General features: G+C 38.5%; 2 protein-coding genes across 2 annotated transcripts in view; one reads left to right on the plus strand and one right to left on the minus strand.

Moving 5' to 3' along the window:
- The window catches only part of BBOX1 (gamma-butyrobetaine hydroxylase 1), a 92,030-nt gene that overhangs the window by 55,148 nt on the left and 12,793 nt on the right, over window positions 1–24,089 (minus strand). Inside the window, exons 3-4 of the mRNA XM_025358175.1 lie at window positions 21,577–21,833; window positions 19,708–19,822 (exon numbers count right to left, since the gene is read on the minus strand). Of these exons, the coding sequence (XP_025213960.1) occupies window positions 19,708–19,822; window positions 21,577–21,795 (334 nt within the window). The 5' untranslated portion in view covers window positions 21,796–21,833. The remainder of the gene's footprint in view (window positions 1–19,707; window positions 19,823–21,576; window positions 21,834–24,089) is intronic.
- On the plus strand, window positions 7,861–10,274 carry LOC112607109 (endoplasmic reticulum export factor CTAGE5-like). Its single transcript, XM_025358174.1, is given in 2 exon segments — window positions 7,861–10,171; window positions 10,174–10,274. Coding segments are annotated over 2 exon segments (2,412 nt in total).

Here is a 24,089-nt window from a genome sequence, read left to right on the forward strand (position 1 = left end):
AAAGAACTACCTGAGACTGGGTGATTTATGAAGGAAAGAGGTTTAATTGATTCACATTTCCACAGGCTTACAGGAAGCATGACTGGGAGGCCTCAGGAAACTTACAATCATGGTGGAAGGTGAAGGGAAAGCAAGCATCTTTCTCACATGGTGTCAGGAGACAAAGAGCAATGGAGGAAGTGCCACACACTTTTAAACCATCAGATCTCATCAGAACTCATTCACTGTCATAAGAACAGCAAGGGGGAAGTCAGCCACCACGATTCAATCACCTCCCACCAGCCCTCTCCTCTCACATGTGTGGATTACAATTTGACATGAGGTTTTGGTGGGGACACAGAGCCAAACCATGTTGCCTTACAAGCCCAAAGGGATTGGGATCCTATCTTTAGCCATTTTATTTTTGGAGGTGGAGTCTCACTCTGTTGCCCAGGCTAAAGTGCAGGGGCACAATCTCAGCTCACTGCAAGCTCTGACTCCCAGGTTCACGCCATTCTCCTGTCTCAGCCTCCCTAGTAGCTGGGACTATAGGCACCCACCACCATGTCTGGCTAATTTTTCATATATATATATATATGTAGAGATGGGGCTTCACTGTATTAGCCAGGATGGTCTCTATCTCCTGACCTTGTGATCCGCCCACCTTGGCCTCCTAAAGTGCTGGGATTACAGGCGTGAGCCACCGCACCCAGCCTTTTTAGCCTCTTTAAAGAGAATAATTGTCAGGCAAGAATTTTGTAACCTGCAAAACTAAGTTCCATAAATGAAGGAGAAATAAAGTCATTTTCAGACAAGCAAATGCTGAGGCAATTTGTTACTACTAGACAAACCCTACAAGGAATGCTAGGAGTTCTAAATCTTGAAACAAAAGGTTGACATGCACCAGAATAGAACTTCTTGAAAGCATAAAATGCACAGGCCTATAAAACAATAATACAATGAAGAAAATAAAGTAGGTAACAATTAACATGATGACTGAGAAAGTATCTCACATCTCGACATGAACATTGAATGTAAACAGCCTAAATGCTCCACTTAAGATACAGATTGGCAGAATGGAAAAAAAAATCACAAACCAAGTATCTTCTGTCTTCAAGAGATTCACCTAACACATATGGATTCATATAAATTCAAGGTAAAGGAGTGGGAAAAGATACTCCATGCAAATAGAAATCAAAAGTGAGCAGAAGTAGCTATTTTTATATCAGATTAAACAGACTTTAAAGCAACAATATTAAAAACAAAAAAGAAAGAAGGTCATTATACAATGATGAAAGAATCAATCCAACAAGAGGATATTACAATCCTAAATATATATGTCCCTAACTCTGGAGCTCCCAAATTTATAAAACAATTACCATTAGACCCAAGAAGTAAGACAGAGAGCAACACAATAATAGTGTGTTGTTATTGGGGACTTCAATAGTGTGTTGCTGTCAGTGGGGACTTCAATACCCCACTGATAGCACTAAACAGATCACTGAGACAGGAAGTCAATAAAGCAACAATGGATTTAAACTATAACAAATGGACCTGATATTTATAGAACATTCTACCCAATAACTGCAAAACACACATTCTTATTAACACATGGAATATTTTTCAAGATAGACCATATGATAGGTCACAAAACATGTCTCAATACATTTAAGAAAATCAAAATTACATCAAGTACCTTCTCAGAACACAGTGCAATAAAACTGGAAATTAACTCCGAAAGGAACCCTGAAATCAATACAAACACATGGAAATTAAACAATCTTCTCCTGAATGATTTTGGGGTTAACAATGAAATCAAGATGGAAATTAAAAAATTCTTTGAAATAAATGACAATATTGACACAAGTTATGAAAATCTCTGTGATACAGATGTTGACTACTATACATCACATAAACAGAATTAAAAACAAAAGCCATATAATCAGTTCAATAGATGCAGCAAAAGTATTTGATAAAATTCAGCATCTCTTTAGGTAACCCCCAATAACAAACTAGGCATTGAAGGAACATACCTCAAAATGCCAGGAGGTGAATAAAGGCCATATATAACAAACCATCAGCCAACATCATACTGAATGGAGAAAAGTTAAAAGTATAAGTTAAAAGTTAAAAGCAAAAGTTAAAAGGTTAAAGTTAAAAGTTCCAGTTCCTGAGAGCTGGAACAAGACAAGGATGCTCACTTTCACCAGAAAATGGGCATCCATTTTCTAGAATGAATGTCCTAGCTTGAGTAATTAGACAAGAGAAAGAAAATAAAGGGCAACCAACTTGGAAAAGAGGAAGTCAAATTATTACTGTTCACTGATGATACAATTGTACACCTAGAAAACTCTAAAGATTCCTCCAAAAGACTTCTAGATTTCATAAGCAAATTCAGTGAAGTCTCAGGTTACAAAATTAACATACACAAATCAGTAGCAGTACTATACACCAACAATAACCAAACCGAGAATCAAACCATGAACTCAGTCCTTTTTACAATAGCTGCAAAACAAAATCTAGGAATATTTTTAACCAGGGAGATGAAAGATCTCTATAAGGAGAACTACAAAACACTGCCAAAAGAAATCATAGATGACACAAACAAATGGAAACTCATCCCATGCTCATGAATTAGAATACTCAATATTTTAAGAATGACCACATTATCCAAAGAAATCTACAGATTCAAGGCAATGCCTATCAAAATATCAATACTATTCTTCCCAGAATTAGTAAAAAAAAAAAAAAAAAAAAAAACCCAAAAATTATATGGAACCAAAAAAAAAAAAAAAAAAAAAAAAGAGCCCAAATAGCCAAAGCAATCCTAAACAAAAAAACAAATCTGAATGCATCATCTGACCTGATTTCAAATTATACTATAATGCTATAGTTACCAAAACAGCATGGTACTGTACAAAATTAAACACATAGAACAATGGAACAGAATAGAGAACCCAGAAATAAAGCTAAATATCTGTAGCTAATGGATCTTTGACAAAACATATGAAACTATAAATTGGGGAAAAGACACCTTATTTAATAAATGATGCTGGAAAAACTGAATAGCAATATATAGAAGAATGAAACTGGGTCCCTATCTTATACCTTATAAAAAAATTAACTCAAGGGGGATTAAAGACTTACATTGAAGATCTGAAATAATACAAATTCTAGAGGATAACCTAGGAAAAACTCTTCTGGACATTGGCCTATGCAAAGAATTTATGACTAACACCCCAAAAGCAAATGTAACAAACAAAAATACAAAAATAAATGGGGTCTAATTAAACCAAAAAGCTCTGTATAGAAAAACAAATAATTACCAGAGCTAAACAACCCACAGAATGGGAGAAAACATTTGCAAGCTATCCATCCCAAAGGGCTAATATCCAAAATCTACAAGGAACTCAAACAAATCAGCAAGAAAAAAACAAGCCCATTGGCAGATGACATGAATGGACATTTCTCAAAAGAAGATGTACAAACACGAAAAAATACTCAGCATCACTAGTCATCAGTGAAATGGAAATTAAAACCACAGTGAGATACCATTTTACCCTCACCAGAATGGCTATTATTAAAAAATAAAAAAACAACAGATGTTGGCATGGATGTGGTGAAAAGGGAAGCATTCACTGTGGGTAGGAATGTAAATTAGGCCAACCTTTACAGAAAACAGTGTGGAGATTTCTTAAAGAACTAAAAGTAGAACCACTTTTCAATTCAGGAATCCCATTACTGGGTATCTACCTAAAAGGAAAGAAGTCATTATGTAAAAAAGACACCTGAAGATGTATGCTTATTACAGCACAATTTGCAATTGCAAAGTTATGGGACCAATCTAAGTGCCCATCGACTAATGAGTGGATAAAGAAAATGTGGTATATATACACCATGGAATACTACTCAACCATAAAATGAATAAAATAATGTATTTTGCAGCAACTTGAATGAAGCTGGAGGCCTTTATTCTAAATGAAGTAACTCAGAAATGGAAAACCAAATATTGTATGTCCTCATAAGTGGGAGCTCAACTATGTTTTTTAAAAATTTTATTTTATTTTATTTTTGAGACGGAGTTTTGCTCTGTCATCCAGGCTGGAGTGCAGTGGCTCAATCTTGGCTCACTGCAACTTCTGCCTCCTGGGTTCAAGCAATTCTCTTTTCTCAGTCTCCTGAGTACCTGGGACTACAGTCGTGTGCCACCACGCCTGGCTAATTTCTGTATTTTTAGTAGAGATGGGGTTTCACCATATTGGTCAGGCTCAAACTCCTGACCTCAGGTGATCCACTCGCCTTAGCCTCCCCAAGTCCTGGGATTACAGATGTGAGCCACTGCACCTGGCCTGGAGCTCAACTATGTGCAAAGGCAAACAGAGTGGTATAATGGACTTTGGAGACTCAGAAGTGGGAGCGTGAGAAGAGGTAAGAAATAAAAAATGACATATTTGTTACAACATACACTGCTTGGGTGACAGGTGAACTAAAACCTCAGACTTCCCCACTATGCTATTCATTTACATAATAAAAAACCACTTACTATCCAAAAACTATTGAAATAAAATTAAAAAAAAGAAATAAACCTATTTTAAAACAAAAAAGAAAACTCTCAGAGTTGCTGTTTATAGTTATTTACAACCACTTTCAAGGAAATGTTTTGAAAAAAATAATGAGTTGATACGCATTGTGCAACACTACCCTTCACCCAATATTGCACTGATTGAGAAGTTAAGTATATACTATTATTATGTATGTTGTGCAGATAAGGATATCGAAGCACAGAAAGGTTAAGTAAGTTGCTCAAAATCACAGACTTAGCAAGGCCTAGGGCCAAAATCACTCTTAATTTCAGTACCCTACTTTCTTATTGATTAATAACAAAGTTACTGATTGAGAAAAATATAAAATTTTAAGAAAAAAAGAAAGAAAAATGAGAGGATTTATTGGATAGAGTAGAACTCAAACATTTTTATTTAATTTGCTAAGCCAGAAATTAGGCAAATCAATACTATGTATGAATGTAAACATCAACAAATTCTTAAAATCTTTTTTTTTTTTTTCCCCTACAGGGATAGCCCACAGCTATTCCACGGATGGGCACATTTGGAAGTTTGGTTCTAAAACCTAAAAGAAGAAATTTAGGAATAGGAACAGCTCCAGCTTCCAGCTCCCAGTGTGAGTGACACAGAAGACGGGTGATTTCTGCATTTTCAACTGAGGTACCAGGTTCATCTCACTGGGGAGTGTTGGACAGTCTGTGCTGGTCAGTGGGTGCAGCCCAACCAGTGAGAGCTGAAGTAGTCCCAGGCATTGCCTCACCTGGGAAGTGCAATGGGGAAGGGAATTCCCTTTCCTAGCCAAGGGAAACTGAGACACACAATACCTGGAAAATTGGGTAACTCCCACCCTAATACTGTGCTTGAGAGAAGAAGACTTCAGTCGATCAAACGTCTCAGAGCTAAAGGAGGAACTACGTACCCAGTGCAAAGAAACTAAAAACCTTGAAAAAAGAATGGAAGAATGGGTAACTAGAATAATCAATGCAGAGAAGTCCATAAATGAACTGAGAGAGATGAAAACCATGACACGAGAACTACATGAAAAATGCACAAGCCTCAGTAACTGACTTGATCAACTGGAAGAAAGAGTATCAGTGATTGAAGATCAAATAGATGAAGTGAGAAGAGAAGTTTAGGGAAAAAAGAGCAAAAAGAAATGAACAAAGCCTCCAAGAAATATTGGATTATGTGAAAAGACCAAATTTACGTCTGATTGGTGTGCCTGAAAGTGATGGGGAGAATGGAACCAAGTTGGAAAACACTCTGCAGGATATCATCCAGGAGAACTTCCTCAACCTAGCAAGGTAGGCCAACATTAAAATTCAGGAAATACAGAGAACACTGCAAAGACACTCTTCAAGAAGAGCAACTCCAAGACACATAATTGTCAGATTCACCAAAGTTGAAATGAAGGAAAAAATGTTAAGGGCAGCCAGAGAGGAAGGTCGGGTTACCCACAAAGGGAAGCCCATCAGACTAGCCATAAGTAGAAAGCTGAAACTGGGTCCTTTTCTTACTCCTGATACAAAAATTAATTCAAGATGGATTAGAGACTTAAATGTTAGACCTAAAACCAGAAAAACCCTAGAAGAAAACTTAGCTAATACCATTCAGGACATAGGCATGGGCAAGGACTTCATGTCTAAAGCACCAAAAGCAACGGCAACAAAAGCCAAAATTGACAAATGGAATCTAATTAAACTAAAGAGCTTCTGCACAGCAAAAGAAGCTACCATCAGAGTGAACAGGCAACCTACAGAATGGGAGAAAATTTTTGCAATCTTCTCATCTGACAAAGGGCTAATATCCAGAACCTACAAAGAACTCAAACAAATTTACAAGAAAAAAACAAACAACCCCATCAAAAAGTGGGCAAAGGATATGAACAGACACCTCTCAAAAGAAGACATTTATATAGCCAACAGACACATGAAAAAATGCTCATCATCACTCGCCATCAAAGAAATGCAAATCAAAACCACAATGAGATACCATCTCACGCCAGTTACAATGGTGATTGTAAACTAGTTTAACCATTGTGGAAAACAGTGTGGCGATACCTCAAGGATCTAGAACTAGAAATACCATTTGACCCAGCCATCCCATTACTGGGTATATACCCAAAGGATTATAAATCATACTGCTATAAAGACACATGCACACATATGTTTATTGCGGCACTATTCACAATAGTAAAGACTTGGAACCAACCCAAATGCCCATCAATGATAGACTGGATTAAGAAAATGTGACACATATACACCATGGAATACTATGCAGCCATAAAAAAGGATGAGTTTTTGTCCTTTGTAGGGACATGGATGTAGCTGGAAACCATCAATTTCAGCAAACTATTGCAAGAACAAAAAAAAAACCAACACTGCATGTTCTCACTCATAGGTGGGAATTGAACAATGAGATCACTTGGACACAGGAAGGGGAACATCACACATCGGGGCCTATTGTGGGGAGTCGGGAGGGGGAGGAATAGCATTAGGAGATATACCTAATGTAAATGACGAGTTAATGGGTGCAGCATATCAACATGGCACATGAATACATATGTAACAAACCTGCATGTTGTGCACATGTACCCTAGAACTTACAGTATAATTAAAAAAAAAAAAAAAAAAAGAAAAACAAGCAGAGAAACAAAAATTGATATAGAAAAAAATGTCAGGCTTATGCACTAAATTATCCACAATTAGTTTAATTATGAATGGTCTATCAAGAGACAGATAATAGAAGAGTGTATTTAAAAGTATGACCCTTTCGTATATGTTTCTTGTATGCTGTGTACAAGAAACTCACTTGAAATTTACCAATCCAGGGCAGGCCAAATTAAAAGGATGAAAAAAGATATATTACACAAACATTAATGCAAGGAAAGCAAGAGTGCTTGTATGTATATCAGATAAAGCAAAGAAAATTACCAGAAACAGAGAGATTATGTAATGATCAAAGGTTTAATCTGTGAAGAAGACAGCAATTTTAAAAGTGTATTCACCAAACAACAGAGCTTCAAAATATGTGATGTGAAAATTGCCAGAACTAAGGCGGGTCGGGCTCGGACCTGCGCTGCCTCAGGATGTAAAGTGTAACAAGGTGGCCCGGGGATGGGGGGAATGGGGGGCCGCAGCATGGGTCTGTGAGGCCTATGGGGTGCCCGCGTTCCCCAGCGGCCCCCGCAGCCGGCTCCGCAGTGGTCCACTCCGGTTGGTTGCCGCCTGCGGATTCGGATTCCAGACCCAAGGCTGCGTGTTCTCCAGCGTTTGTTGTGGCCGGTGTTACTGCGGTGATCCCAGAGCAGTTTGGCGCTATGGAGGAGCCCAGCGCTACCCCTCAGCCCTATTTGGGATTGGTCCTGGAGGAGCTAGGCAGGGTTGTGGCAGCACTACCTGAAAGTAGGAGACCAGATTCGGATCCTTATGATTTTCCATGGGAATTGGTGGTATGTGCAGCTGTTGTTGGATTTTTTGCTGTTCTCCTTTTTCTGTGGAGAAGTTTTAGATCGGTTAGGAGTCGGCTTTATGTGGAAAGAGAAAAAATACTTGCTGCAACGCTTTCTGGACTAATTGAAGAAAAATGTAAACTACTTGAAAAATTTAGCCTTATTCAAAAAGAATACGAAGACTATGAAGTAGAGTCATCTTTAGAGGATGTCAGCTTTGAGAAGGCGGCAGCAGAAGCACGAAGTTTGGAGGCAACCTGTGAAAAGCTGAACAGGTTCAATTCTGAACTTGAGGATGAAATCCTCTGTCTAGAAAAAGAGTTCAAAGAAGAGAAATCTAAACATTCTCAACAAGATGAATTGATGGCGGATATTTCAAAAACGATACAGTCTGTACAAGATGAGTCAAAATCTCTCAAATCACAAATAGCTGAAGCCAAAATCATTTTCAAGATTTTTCAAATGAATGAAGAACGATGGGAGATAGCAATAAAAGATGCTTTGAGTGAAAATTCTCAACTTCAGGAAAGCCAGAAGCAGCTTTTGCAAGAAGCTGAAGTATGGAAGGAACAAGTGAGTGAGCTTAATAAACAGAAAGTAACATTCGAAGACTCCAAAGTACACGCAGAACAAGTTCTAAATGATAAAGAAAATCACATCAAGACTCTGACTGGTTGCTTGCTGAAGATGAAAGATTGGGCTGCTGTGCTTGGAGAGGACATAACGGATGATGATAACTTGGAATTAGAAGTGAACGGTGAACCGGAAAATGGTGCTTACTTAGATGATCCTCCAAAAGGAGCTTTGAAGAAACTGATTCATGCTGCTAAGTTAAATGTTTCTTTAAAAGCCTTAGAAGGAGAAAGAAACCACATTATTATTCAGTTATCTGAAGTTGACAAAACAAAGGACGAGCTTACAGAGCATATTAAAAATCTTCAGACTCAACAAGCATCTTTGCAGTCAGAAAACATGTGTTTTGAAAGTGAGAATCAGAAACTTCAATGGAAACTTAAAATAATGACTGAATTATATCAAGAAAATGAAATGAAACTCCACAAGAAATTGACAGTAGAGGAAAATTACCAGATACAGGAAGAAGAGAAACTTTCTAAAGTGGAAAAAAAGATCAGCCATACCATTGAAGGGCTGGAGACCTATAGAAAGCTAGCCGAAGATCGTGAAGAAGAATTGGAGAGAACTATTAATTTTTATCAAAGGCAGGTTATTTCCTATGAGAGAAAAGGACATGTTAATTGGCTGGCAGCTCGGACTGCTGAAAGAAACCTCAGTGATTTAAGGAAAGAAAATGCTAACAACAGACAAAAATTAACTGAAACAGGGTTTAAATTTGCACTTTTAGAAAAAGATCCTTCTGCACCTGATGTTTCAAATACAGCATTTGACAGAGAGCATTCCCCATATGGTCCCTCACCATTGGGTCGGCCTTCATCTGAAACGAGAGCGTTTCTCTCTCCTCAAACTTTGTTGGAGGGTCCACTCAGACTCTCACCTGTGCTTCCGGGGAGAGGAAGAAGAGGCCCAAGAGGCCCAGGGAATCCTCTGGACCATCAGATTACCAATGTAAGAGGAGAACCAAGCTGTGATACATTAACTGATCCTCACAGGGCTCCTTCTGATACTGGGCCCCTGTCATCTCCGTGGGATCAGGAACGAAGGATGATGTTTCCTCCACCAGGACAATCATATCCTGATTCAGGTCTTCCTCCACAAAGGGAAGACAGATTTTATTCTAATTCTGATAGACTGTCTGGGCCAGCAGAACTCAGAAGTTTTAATATGCCTTCTTTGGATAAAATGGATGGGTCAATGCCTTCAGAAACGGAATCCAGTAGAAATGATGCCAAAGATGATCTTGGTGATTTAAATGTGCCTGATTCATCTCTCCCTGCTGAAAATGAAGCAACTGGCACCGGCTTTGTGCCTCCACCTCTAGCTGCAATCAGAGGTCCATTGTTTCCAGTGAATACAAGGGGCCCGTTCATGAGAAGAGGACCTCCTTTCCCCCCACCTCCTCCAGGAACCATGTTTGGAGCTTCTGGAGGTTACTATCCACCAACGGATTTCCCAGGTCCACCACATGCTCCATTTGCAGTGAGAAACATCTATCCACCGAGGGGTTTTCCTCCTTACCTTCACCCAAGACCTGGATTTTTACCTCACCCTCACATTCTGAAGGTAGAAGCGAGTTCCCTTCAGGGTTGATTCTGCCTTCAATGGAGCCTGCTACTGAACATCCAGAACCACAGCAAGAAACCTGACAATATTTTTGCTCTATTCAAAAGTAATTTAGACTGATGTCAGTAATTTAGACTGCTGTTAGTTAAGTGATTACACTTTTCTCAAATTGAAGTTTAATGGAATTATAGTTCTTAGTATAGTATTTTATAAATAAAGATTATTTAAACACAAAAGAAATTTAAGTGTGCTGAAGATAACTGCAACTCCAAACCTAACGCTGTGTAGTTCTATGTTTTGCCATCTCGAAGCAAAGTGGAACCAGAAATGAGAGGTAATGGTTTGTGAATCAATTGTCCTCTTTTTTATTATCTGGTGAATCTGCTGATATATAGGCACTAACAAAATTGGCAGGCTAAATTTATCCCTTATGTGTACATTTGGTAAATGTGAAGCCAGTGTAGAAAGTAATGTATAAATTCTAAACTTGTAGCCCAACTGCCAATGTTATAAAACTTATTCCTGGGCTACAAAAAACAAAACAAAACAAAACAAAAAAACAAAAAACCACACATACAAAAACACAAAAAAACCTAGCTTGTAAGAAATGGAAGCTCATCATTCACTAAGGAAAACCCATTCTATTTTGTTTTCTGTGTTTAAAAAGCAATACATTTACTTTAGTATAACTACAAAAAATTATTTTTCCAAGAGCAAAAAAGTTAGAATATTTTCCTTAATTTTCAATGTGGCAACTACACTAAAAAGGTATAAAAAGGGAAGGGACTGTAATAATTCCTTCTGGAAATGTATTTACTTTAGGTTCTCAAAAATACCCTCAAACTTTACCATGGCTTTTTAAATATTTTAAAATACCAGTTTTTCAAGGTCCTGTCTAGCACTAACATTGTTTTATGAAGTTGTTAAGTAATGAGAAAATAATTTTTGAAGAAGAATATAATTAATATACCTCTTACTCAAGCATTTAAAAAAGTAATAGGTGTAGTAGTATACAGGCTTTTAAAAAATTTATTTAATACATCTAGTAAAATAAACTTATTTTTAACATTTATATCTGAACATGTGGTATGTGTTTTCTAGCTGGAAGTATGGGTGGAGTTTAGAAAAGGAATGAGGAAGATAAGTTTATCTGGAGTTGACATATGAAACCCAAACTAGACAGATTTTGTGGGAGCAACCTGCAGATTAGTGGCACCTACGAAAAGCACAGGGCACTGCAGTGTGCTTCCCAGGTTCTAAGTCTCCCCTGGTGGGTTTACAGTGAGAGCAAGGGTAGCCTCATCTTGCATAGGTACATTAGACTCTTTAGATGTTATGCCTGATTTTACCAAGCGCAGTGCAGAAATTGAGAATAATCTATTATTATATAATTCAGGAAAGAATAGGACACATTGAAAGACATCAATATGGCACAGAGGAAAAATGAAGCAAGGTACACATTCATAAATTGACATGCATTTGAGATAACTGTATTCACTTAATCAAAACCCCAAAGATATTTCTCTGAAAGTCAATAGGTCCCTTTGCAAAAATTATACCAGTGAGAAAATTACGGCAATGAAAGATAACTGATCTAATCCACCTCCCCCATCTTGCCTTTCCCCTAATCATTCCTGGGCTTAGGCTAAGCTGTCTTTGAGAGATATTTAATTTATAGTCTTAAATTAAATATCTTGGGCCTTCCCCAAGAACTCAATGGCCTTTGCCAAACGAATGAAAGACCATCAGGTTATGGGAAAGAGAGGAGCCTGATTCTGCTAAGGCACAGGAACAGATTGTCAGCCATTCCTGCAGGTAACACCACTATTGTATATTGGCCTTTGAGATTTTTTTTTCAGTTTTTTGGTTTTTCTTTTTCATGTCTGACACCTATGGCTCCACTGGACCCCATGGCTCTACCTGGACCCTCCAATCCTGTCCCTGTGGCCCCACCCCCACCCAGAAACAATTTAGCCCACAGGAGGACAGCTTTGACCCCCTAAAATTTCATCTCTGCCCCAACCAATCAGCAGCAAGCCTAGCCACTGGCACTCCTTTCCCCAAAATGACTTTGAAAAACTCCTAACCTATGAGCATTGGGTAGATTGATTTGAGTACTAACTCAGTCTCCCCCGTGGCATGGCTGGCCTCATGTCTATTAAACTCCTTTTTTTACTGTAATACCATAGTCTTTCTTTGAGCAGCAGGCAGGAAGAACCCCTCAGGCATTTACAGTAAAGTCACATGCATTTGAGATAGCTATATTCATTTCACAAAAACCCCAGAGCTATTTCTCTGCAAGTCAATAGGTCCATTTTGCATATGACAGGCAAAACAGAACAAAGACATGCTTCTTAAACATATAAATCCTGTGAGCTCTTCTCCCACCTGTGTATATGAGTTACGAATTTGGGTGACCTTAGGGAAGGAAACTTAGTCTCTCTTGGGAATAGAATGCATTTCGGAAGATGATGTGGTGGTGGCTTAATTGCTCTAAAGCAGCTGTTTTGACAGGGCTGTTTGGAAGCCATTCTGACCTGGCAGCCCTGATACTGTTGGGACATCCTAACACAGCTTGAAAAAAAACAACTCACCAAATCTTGCTAGTTCTTTTTATAATTACCAAGAAATAGTGAAACAACTACACTCACCCCATCTCTGATTTGCATCGCAGGCTCCCACCTCTGAGGATTCAAGAATGGATGTAGCAAGGCTTAGAACGGGGGCAAAATGTCACATGGGTGAGGCATATTTATTTTGCACATTACTTGAATTAAGAAGAACACACACAATTTTTGCTTTATGACAAGGCTTTGTAAAAATGGCCTCTGCACCAAACCAAATCTGTTTTTTGCACCATCATAAAATCTCCATCTTCAAGTAAATATATGGCTCTCTGCAAGAAAGGAAGAACTCTCTACTTTGTCTTGCCATGTACAAGATGAAGAGATTTTAGAGGGTCTCAACAGTTACTTGTGAGTTTTCACTTCCTCTTGTGGAATGTTTCCTTTGAAACAAAAAAGTGCGGTATAGCTTTAGACCGAAGGGCTGTAATCTGATTAAGTAGGTGGTAAAGACTGCCATGAGAGAAGCATAAAAAATTGTGGGGCAATATTCTTTTTTTTTTTCTTTTTTTGGCTGTGCAACGTACTCCATCCCTGGATTACTGAGAAAACTGAGCAGCCTGTCTCCACGGAAATAAAATATTTTCTTCAAGTTATAGCTTTTTAAATCTCAGTTTTCTATAAGAAATATTATTAAAGTCAGAGATTAATATAAAAATACTTCAGTACCAATTCAAAGAGATAAAGCAAGCATTTATCATTCTGATATTGAGGATTAATAAAAAGAACAAATATTTAGGTTCATATGTATATCAAACTATACAGTGATTTTTTTTTCTCCATTTTGGTCCTGCCAGTTATATGTTGGGAATGTTGCATATCAAAGTTAGTGACAAAAATGAGAGTATAATTATGTCAAAATTTCACACGAGAGCTAAATTATAATTAGTACATAAAAATCTTGTCTCTAGTATAATTTAAAGTCTTTCATTTTCACCCATATGTTTGGAAACATGTACCTGCTAGGCTTGGAGTGTTCGGATTTCAGTTGATAGAGACTGGAGAATATAGCCAGCAACTTTCTGTCCTACAGGTCGTGTATGTTCTGTTTGAATACAGATTCTACACTCTCCTCCATCCTCCCTGCCTCTCAAAATTTCGTTGTCTTTTACAGGACTATTTCTAGGTCGTGTTATGGTTACCCTGACCCCAGGCACTCCCTATGCTGGTCCACCCAAACTCAGAGCCATGATCAAGGCCCTTCTACAACACAGATCTGATTACTTCACTCTCTTTTGTGGGGTAAATATAAGACAAGAGCCAGGCAGGTGCACTGTGGAGGAGGGGAGAATGCAAGCAGAAAAAAGGAAGCCCACTGGGCACAGTGGCTCATGCCTGCAATCCCAGCAGTTTGGGAGGCCAAGGCGGGCAGATCACGAGGTCAAGAGATCAAGACCATCCTGGCCAACATGGTGAAACCCCATCTCTACTAAAAATACAAAAATTAGCTGAGCGTGGTGGCACATGCCTGTAGTCCCTGCAGCACCTGTAGCTACTTGGGAGGCTGAGGCGGGAGAATCACTTGAATCCGGGGGCAGGGGTTGCAGTGAGCTGAGATCGTCCCACTGCAGCACTCCGGCTGGACGAGAGATAAAGACTCTGTCTCAAAAAAAAAAAAAAAAAAAAAAAAAGGTCGTAGGAGACATGTACAAACTTGTAGGCATTTGAGAAAATATGTTCATTTGACTAAAACTAGAAATACATAACTCGGAAAATGTAAAATACAGATGAAAAAATGAAAGCAATCATCTTCTTAAACTTATGCAGATCTTAAACTCATTTCTCTGGCTTTAAAAGAAGAACATCAGTCTGGAGAAGCTAATGGTATGGTGTATCGGAGGCCTTGTTGGGAAAACTCTTAATTGCCTACAGGTTTAGGACCAAGCAGGGCATATAAGTCACTTCATGGTTCGGCCCCTTCCTTCTTCCCTGTTGCCTAACAATTTTAACTTCACCAATATTAAACTAATTGCAGTTTTCTAAACCTATCCAACCATTTTACCCTTTGATGATTTTCTACCTGCCTTTTTCTTCGTTGAGAATTTCCTTACTTTCTATCTATCTTAGGCTGACAAACTGATTGATTCTCCAAAATGCAGCTCAAGTATTACCTCATTTCTGAGGATCATTCTTTCATCCCTTCAAGTTCCTTCCTATGTGTCATCATTAACTTTCTATGTGTGGTTTTAATGTACTTCAAGTAATGTCTTATACTTATTTTCTCGTGGCTATTGTTCCCTTTCAGACTTGATAAGTCCTCAAGGAGAGAATCTATGTCTTTTTAAAAAATCTTGATATTTCCTTGCAGAGGTCCGGGCACAAAATAGATACCCAATATATGCACAACTGAATAGAAATTTATGAGGGAGTGATCACTATCCATGTCTTCCTTTCAGCTAGGACTGTGTCCCATGACAAAAGTTTTTTTGGATGATGATCATTTGTCTTGTCATTTTTTAGTTCAACAGCAAGTGCCAGGGGAAGATCAAGGAAAAACTGTCTGCATCTTGATTCCAGATTTTAAAAGCTCTGTAACCCTCACTCCGATGGTTGTGCTTGCAGAAGAGAAAACATTACCACTGGGACTAAAAAACAAAATCCTTTCACAAATGTAACTGAGTTTGTTTGCATGCTCTGGAATATAAATGTTTGAAAATCTGCAATGGCAATGAAATAAGGGATCAAGTTCTACAGGCAAAAAGCCATAGAACCAATATTCCAAAAATGGCTCATTAATTTCTTTTTTTACCCACCAACTGCACAGCTTGAGAATATATTTTAAAAATCTGATCTTGTTTTAAACTACTAAAATATTTTCCAGTGTCTAAATAGCAGCCAGTTCTTATATTATTCATGATTGCAGCCTGTCATTGTGACCAGTTTTTTCCACTACTTAATTGAGTGTAGTATCATTTCCATTTTGCTACTGCCCAATAGTACTGAAAAATGTAAGCTATAAAACTGTACTCATCAAGAAATATTAATGGAGGAGGATGTCCATATCCTTTCACAATGCTTAAAAGCTTAAGCTGTAATAATAAAAAGTTGGCATGTATTTCCTGAAAAAATCAAAAGAAGAACTTGAAGGAAATGAAAGTAAAATCCAATAGGATTACAAAATTAGAACAGAGTTAAGGAAAAATATTTTGAGTACCAGAAGAAATCTAAAATAAATAAAAAAATATAGTTTTGATACTGCGATGTGACCCAGACAATTGGTACTCAATTATGTAATTGGAGACTCCTTGAAGAATCTAGCAGTGCACTCATTGGAGGAAGGCAAGAAAAACATCTTTCCCTGAATATCCATCTGGATTTAACCAGCTAGATAAAGGGAAAAATGAACTGGTAGTTTAGAGAGAAAGCATTAGAACAAAACCTTGTCAGTCATCAGAATGGTGAGACTAAGGAAATGGAGCAACCAAATTCTTGACATGGCTGGTCTATGCTTAAAGAGGAAGGGGACAATATCATACCCTATTATTGATAACCAGAAGAAATGGTGAAACTATTTGGTTCAAGTTGATTAGCAACATCTTCATACATAGTAAAGTGTCATAAGTCTCATTTAAAGCCACAGAGAGTTACTACACATGTTTAAGAATTTCAGATTTGAAAAGAGTTAAGGTAAAAAAATCTCTCTCTTGGTATGTGGCTAAGAATTTCCAGGAAAGGTATTACAAAACTCAGCAAGGCTGGTATATTAGTCTGTTCTTGCATTGCTATAAATAAAAACCTGAGACTGAGTAATTCATAAAGAAAAGAGGTTTAGTTGGCTCACTGTTCTACAGGATTTATAGGAAGCATGGTGCTGACATCTGCTTGGCTTTTGGGGAGGCTTCAGGAGACTTAAAATCATGATGGAAGCTGAAAGGGGGAGCAGGCAGGTCACATGGCAAAAGCAGGAGAAACATAGAGGGAGGTGTTGCTACACACCTTAAAACAACCAGATCTTCAAAGAACTCATTTGCTATTGTGAGGATAGTACTAACCAGATGGTGCTAAACCATTTACGAGAAATCAACCCTTGTGATCCAATTACCACCCACCAGGCCCCACCTCCAACACTGGAGATTACAGTTCAATATGAGATTTGGGTGGAACATGCAAACCATATCATTTTGCCCCTGGCCCCCCAAATCTCATGTACTTCTCATATTGCAAAATACAATCGTGCCTTCCCAATACTTTCTGAAAGTCTTAACTCATTCTAGCATTAACTCAAAAGTCCAAAGTCCAAAGTTTCATCTAAGACAAGGCAAGTCTCTGCCACCTATAAGCCTGTAAAATTAAAGACAATTTATGTACTTCTAAGATATAATGGGGTTATAGGCATTGGGTAATCATTCTCATTACAAAAGGGAGAAATCAGCCAAAAGAAAGGGGAGTACAGGCCCCATGCAAGTCCAAAGCCCAGCAGGACAGTCATTAAATCTTAAGGCTCCAACATCATCTTCTTTGACTCCATATCTTGCCTCCGGGACACAATGGTACAAGGGGTGGGCTCCCAGTGCCTTGGGCAGCTCTGCCTCTATGGCTTTGCAAATTTGGCTCCAGAGGTTGCTGTCACAGGTGGTTGAGTGCCTGTGGCTTTTCTATGCCGAGTATGCATGCTGACGGTGGATCTACCATTATGGGGTCTGCAGGATGGTGGCCTTCATCCCACAGCACCATTAGGCAGTGCCCCAGTGGGTACTCTAAGTGGGGCCTCCAACCCATTTTCCCTCTGCACTGCCCTAGTGGAGGTTCTTTGAGAGGGCTCTGCCCCTGCAGCAGGCTTCTGCTTGGGCACCCAGGCTTTCTTATATTTGCTGTTACTTTTAATGGCAAAAACCACAATTACTTTTGCACCAACATAATACATCCTTTGAAATCTAGGCAGAGAACATCAAGCCTCATTCACTCTTGCACTCTGTGCAGCCACAGGCTTAAAGCCACATGGAAGCCACCAAGGTTTACAGTAGCTTATGCCCTCTGGAACTATGGCCCAAGCTGTACCTGGCCCCTTGGAGCAGAGGCTGTTGCCGGAGCAGCTGGGATGTGGGAGCTGCGTCCCAAGGCTACAAACAGGGCAGTGGAGCCCTTGGCCCAGGAAACCATTCTTCCTTCCTAGGCCTCTGGGTCTGTGATGGGAGAAGCTGCTGTGCAGATCTATGAAATGCCTTCGAAGCCTTTTTCTTGTTGTCTTGGCTATGAGCACTTGGCTTCTTCTTAGTTATACAAATATCTCTAATAAGTAGTTGATCCACAGCCTGCTTGACTTCCTCTCCTGTAAAAGCTTTTTCTTTCTCTGCCTAGACATGAATAGGTTACAAATTTTTCAAACTTTGACACTCTGCTTTCCTTTTAAATATGAAAGTTCCAACTTATTTGTTTGCTCCCATATCTGATCACAGGCTGTCAGAAGCAGTCATGTTACTTCTTAAACACTTACTTTGCTGCTTAGAAATTTATTTTGTCAGATACCCTAGGTCATCACTCTCTATTTCAAACCTCCACATATCCCTAGAGCATGGACACAATCCAGCCAGGTTCTTTTGCTAAGGCATAACATATGTGACCTTTGCTTCAGTTCCCAATAAGATCCTCATTTCCATCTGATACCTCATCAGCCAGGCATTCACTGTCCATATCACCATCGGTATTTTGGTCACAACCATCTAACCTGTCTCTACAAAGTTCCAAACTTACCCCGTCTTCTTCTGAGCTCTCCAAACCCTTCCAACATTTGCCTGTTACTCAGTTCCAAAGCTGCTTCTAAATTTTAATTATCTTTATAGTAATGCCCCACTTCTCAGGACCAATTTTTTGTATTAGTTTGTTCTTGCATCACTATAAGGAAATACCTGAGACTGGGTAATTTGTAAAGAAAAGAAGTTAAATTGGCTCATGGCTTTGCAGGCTATACAGGAAGCATGGCACTGACATCTGCTCAACTACTGGAGAGGCTTCAGGAACTTAAAATCGTGATGGAAGGTGAAGGCAGAGCAGGCAGGTCACATGAGGAAAGCAGGAGCAAGAGAGAGAGGGGAGTGCTACGCACGTTTAAATGACTAGATCTTGCAAAAACTGTTTTTCAGTTTATCTTTGATGCACATAGTTTCATGTAATAAATCTTCAAAATAGTCAGGGAACGAATTGTAAACACCCCTCACCCCTTACCAGTTCCTCTGCTTGAGTTCTATTACTGTATATCTCCAAAAATTTGTATTTAAAAAAATATTTCCACCTGTTTTAAGTATTTATTTTGCTTCTTTGCTCAGCAATGGAGCCCTCTTTATCCACTGAATCCACGCTCGAAGTTTTTCTGAACATTGTTCTGTTCACGGATCCCCTTAAAACCCATATAAATTCTTCCTAGACAAATGTGGCTTTGCATGCACATGTGTGTACATGCACACACACAGACAAATTGTCCCACATTCACAGGCATATGCAGTGCTATGCATACCATTTCATGGGTTGGTAAATCCCATAATTCCATCTGTGAAGACCAGGTTAAGAATTCTTGCTTTGTTGATTTGTATTTTCTGGTCTTAGACAACATTTTTATAAAGGGCCATTCTGCCTCTAGTTCATCCTGCTTCTTTGTAGTGAGCACTTACGGAGTGTCTGTGGTGTGCTGTGCCAGGTTTTGCTTTAGATGACAAAGACACAAGTTTGCTGGGCTTATTTTGTTCCTTTCTCTATAGAATGTCTAGAATTACTCTGTACTCTTTTTCATCTCTACCCAAATGATCTTTGTTGGTAAAACTTTAAACACGTCACATAATTTACACATCACGTATTTTAATCAAAGCACAAAAGTTTGAATTTTCTGTGAGCAAATTTCTTAATAAAAATCCTTTACTGTAAGGATTTAAAAAGACATTGAAGACTTTGGCAAAGTTACCTGGAAAAAACAATTCTCTTTGGAGCTTTGCTCTGGCCTGCTTGGAAAAGCATCTTTTCTTCAGCCAATCAGCCTGGAATTCACTGTAATGCTCATCGGGCCATGTGATGTACACCTTATAACACAAAAAGCAAATTTCACCTCTATGGATTTTATTTCCGTTCTCCACTATTGCTCTGTTTTTGAATGCTGTTTAAGATAATCAGGGAATCCAATTATGCTTTGCTTAATTTTTTTTTTTTTTTAGAAGGAGTCTTGCTCCATTGCCAGGCGGGAGTGCACTGGTGCAATCTCAGCTCACTGCAGCACCTGTCTCCCAGGTTCAAGCGATTCCCCTGCCTCAGCCTCCCAAGTAGCTGGGATTACAGGCAAGCAAAACCACGCCCGGCTAATTTTTTGTATTTTAGTAAAGGGTTTCACCATGTTGGCTAAGACAGTGTCGATCTCCTGACCTCGTGATCTACCTGCCTCAGTCTCCCAAAGTGCTGGGATTACAGGCGTGAGCCACCATGCCTGGCCAGTTTAATTTTTAAGATAGAGATTAAGCATAAGCTTTTGGAAAACAAGGAAGCCAAAGTAATACATCTGAGGTCTGAAGCCCTTAAATAGCACTCAAGAAATAGAGCATGGATAGATCTACAGTTCTTGACCTACATCCTCTAAACCTGGGATCCCCAAACTTTCTGTGATAACTGAAGCTAGTTATCAATTAAGATTCCTGCCAAGAGTATTAGAAATAGTAATGATGTGACTGGGTGTGGTGGCTCACGCCTATAATCCCACCACTTTGGGAGGCCGAGGTGGGCAGATCACAAGGTAAGGAGTTTGAGACCAGCCTGGCCAACATGGTGAAACCCCATCTCTACTAAAAATACAAAAATTAGCTGGGCATGGTGGCCCGTGCCTGTAATCCCGGCTACTTGGGAGGCTAAGCCAGGAGAATTGCTTGAACCCAGGAGGCGGAGGTTGCAGTGAGCCGAGATCGCCACACTGCATTCCGGCCTGGGCAACAGAACAAGATTCCATCTCAAAAAGGAAACAAAAAAGTAATAGTAGTGATGATAAGGAGGATGACAGCAATAATAAAAATAACACTATTTTGAGTGTTTACAACAAGTACTATAGACATAACACATTTAATCTTTACAACTCTAGGGGGAAGATACTACTATTGTTCGCATTTTTTTCAGGTGAGAAATGCAAGAGTAAACAACATTTCTATCTAGCTAGCAAGCAGTGAAATCTGGGAGTAAAGTCTTCAAGTCGGGATGTGGACAGAAGCGTAATAAGAATCCTAGTAAATTTGGAAGAGAGAAACATGGAATGGTGGCTGCCACTGGTTTGTAGTTTTGAGAGCTGTGCTTTTGGGAATCCAAGAACAAGTCTTGTATCTCTACATACTAATTTGACTAAAAGACATTAGCTAATGTCTTTTTTTTTTTTTTTTTTTTTAGTGCTTACTGTATGCCAGGCAGTGTTAAACATTTTTATCCATATTATCCCAGTGATGCCTCACATTTCTATGCGCAAGTTCTTTTAGTATTCCTTTTTGCAAATGAACAAACTGAGGCTTAGAAGCATTGCTTTTATTGTAGACAGTTTGTGTTTTCAAGGTTGCCACTCACTGAAAGAGTGACAAGTAGCACTGCAAATTTTATTAAAAATAGTAGTAGTAATGATAATAGTAATCATAATAGCTGAAGCTTCCATTTACTGAGTATACTTAATTTGCACCAAGTACTATACAAACCTGGGTCCATATGTGGTTATATATGTGTGACCAAATAAAAAAGAGTTATCTAAATTATTGTTGACTAGCCCCATTATTGAACGTGAGAAAGAAGGGAGACATAATTTAGAGATAATTACCTTTTTTCTGTCAAATGTCAAGCCTTTAATTCCAATGTTCACATCAAGAGCTTCGACTAGAAGTTTCCGTGCTTTTGCAGAATCCAGGTAGCAATCAGAGCACGGGCAGTTGTCTCGCAACCATACAGCTGGGTAGAGAGACTCTTCCTCATCATGCCAGAGGATCTGCATCAGACGAGTCCCGTCAAGTGCTTCCGCCTTTTGGATGGTACAAGCCATGTTTCCGGTCTTCAGGATTAAATTCTGTCAGCTACCTGCTATGACAAATCAGTGTTAAAAGGATTCTCAGGCAGATAAGATCTAAACTTGGTCTCTGGAAGTATGAACACTTCAAGTGGACTCTGGCCTCTGCTATTCACTCAGCTGTCAGAGTCTGGGATTTGACTTATTGACGCTGGGACCTTTGTTCTGGTGAGAGTATTTCACATACTGTAAGCAGAAACACAGTGACTAAAAGTAAATGAGACGTAAGTGCTGAGTCAGGATCCAAATGAAAAGAATTCCTTGTTTTTCTCACAGAAAATTCAGATAATAAGTTCAGAACCAATGACATATGCACTTTAATAATTATGTTTGCATAAAAGCTCTGGAATGTTTAAGGAAGAAAAATGTTCCACAATTTGAAAGTGTTACAATCATCCCTGTCCTATTTTAACTGGTGCCCCCTTGGACATGGCTTTTGAAAAAAATGTTTTTATGATACTAAATTAGTAAACTTGCTTTTATGAAGAGAATATTGATGCTTATTATTTACTTAAAGGCCACTATAATTCAGAATATTGTGCTGTTTCTGTTCTATCATTTGCTTTTTTACCTTTAGAATACATTTTCTTAATGAAATACAGAAGTCCTTAGGTTCTGCAAGAAACTCGTTTGGTTTCTGGAGATTTTTTGTTTTAATACATATCAATAGAGTGTGCCTTTTTACTTTAGTTACTTTATTCTGAAACTTTTTGGAGTACTTGTGTATACCTTCATATTACATGGGATTACATGACTTTTTATTAAAAAATCCAGCAAATTTAAGGACATGGACTATTTACAGGAGAGGAAATTTAGTGAAACAGAGACACCATGGTATTATGCTTGAGCATCTGTGTTGATCCTGATTCCATTAGTGACTGTATATTTGACCTTCAGAAGCCATGCCAATGTTCTACATTTTACTTTCTTCATATATTATTTTCCAGTACTCTAAACTTACAAGGATGAAGTAGAACTTACATAGGAAAGGTAGAATTTATATGCGAGAAGTAGAACTCCTTAACTTCTTCCATGTAATGACTTGTTCATCGTTAACAGAAGGTGACATGTGATAATGGAAACAAGACTTCATTGCCTTGAGATGAAGGGGAGGTAGCAATGCTTGCACACGTGTGCACGCACAAACACACAGAGCTTATAATTCCCTGCCAGGCACTGCAATAGGCACTGGGGGATTTAGTGACAAGTAAGATAAAATTGCTCCCTCTGCTTCTTGAGATTACAGGAAGACTTTATGCAACAGTAAGATAACTTAAAATATACTTTGCACAACATGAAAGTAAAATACTTCAAGGTAGTTTCACATACGCTTCCTCAAATCATTGGCTTGGATAATTTAGTCAAGGTATGGAGCAGAGTCAATAGGAAAAAGATTGCTTTAGCCTCACATATAGAGTTCTTCAACAATTGCATGGGTGAAATACAATTAATTGGTTCTCATGCTTATTTCTGCTTCAGAACCATAATTTTTTTCTTAAAATTTGCATAGTCATAGGAGAACATTATTACTTAAAAATCATCAAAAATTATGATGTACTTTCAAACCTGAAAATTTAGCTCATAAGTCTGAGTGAGGATCATTACAGAAGTCCTAACATCAGTTTCTCTGTGGAATGGGTATAGGACATTTGAGTTTCCTGACAAGAGAAAGGGTTGGCTGGCAAGTTTTCTCACATACATTGTTTCAAAAGACAAAGATGGCTTCAATGACCCTGGAATAATACAATTAAATCCTTAACACTAAAAAAAAAAAGAAATATAGTACATGTTAACCTATATCAAGGGATGGCAAATATGTTCTGTAAAATGCCAGATGCCACATCTTTTAGGCTTTGCAGTTTGTATACAGTCCCTGCTGCATATTCCTGTTTTTATTTTTTAAAACACTATAAGAATGTATTAGCTATTCTTAGTTCATGGTGTGCACAAAAACAATGTAGGCCACATTTTGCCCCCAGGCAGTAGTTTGCTTATTCTTGATCAAGTTATCTAAGTTTATGCTTTCATTACAATGGAATACAATCATGCTTAAATGCAGAAAATGGTTTTCTTTCCCTTGTCATTTATAAAGTTAAACTTACTCAAATATATAATAAGTATCTTTTTAGTGCATGCTGCAGTAGAAGGTACAAAGATGACTTTGAAGTTCCAGACAACCAGGAAAAGATAATTACGAAAATAAACAAATAATAAGGCCAACATTGCTGAATGCATATTGGTTTCGCCTTATTTTCCTTCCTCACTAGTAC

Source organism: Theropithecus gelada, chromosome 14, assembly GCF_003255815.1.
Source record: "Theropithecus gelada isolate Dixy chromosome 14, Tgel_1.0, whole genome shotgun sequence".
NCBI lineage: Eukaryota > Metazoa > Chordata > Mammalia > Primates > Cercopithecidae > Theropithecus > Theropithecus gelada.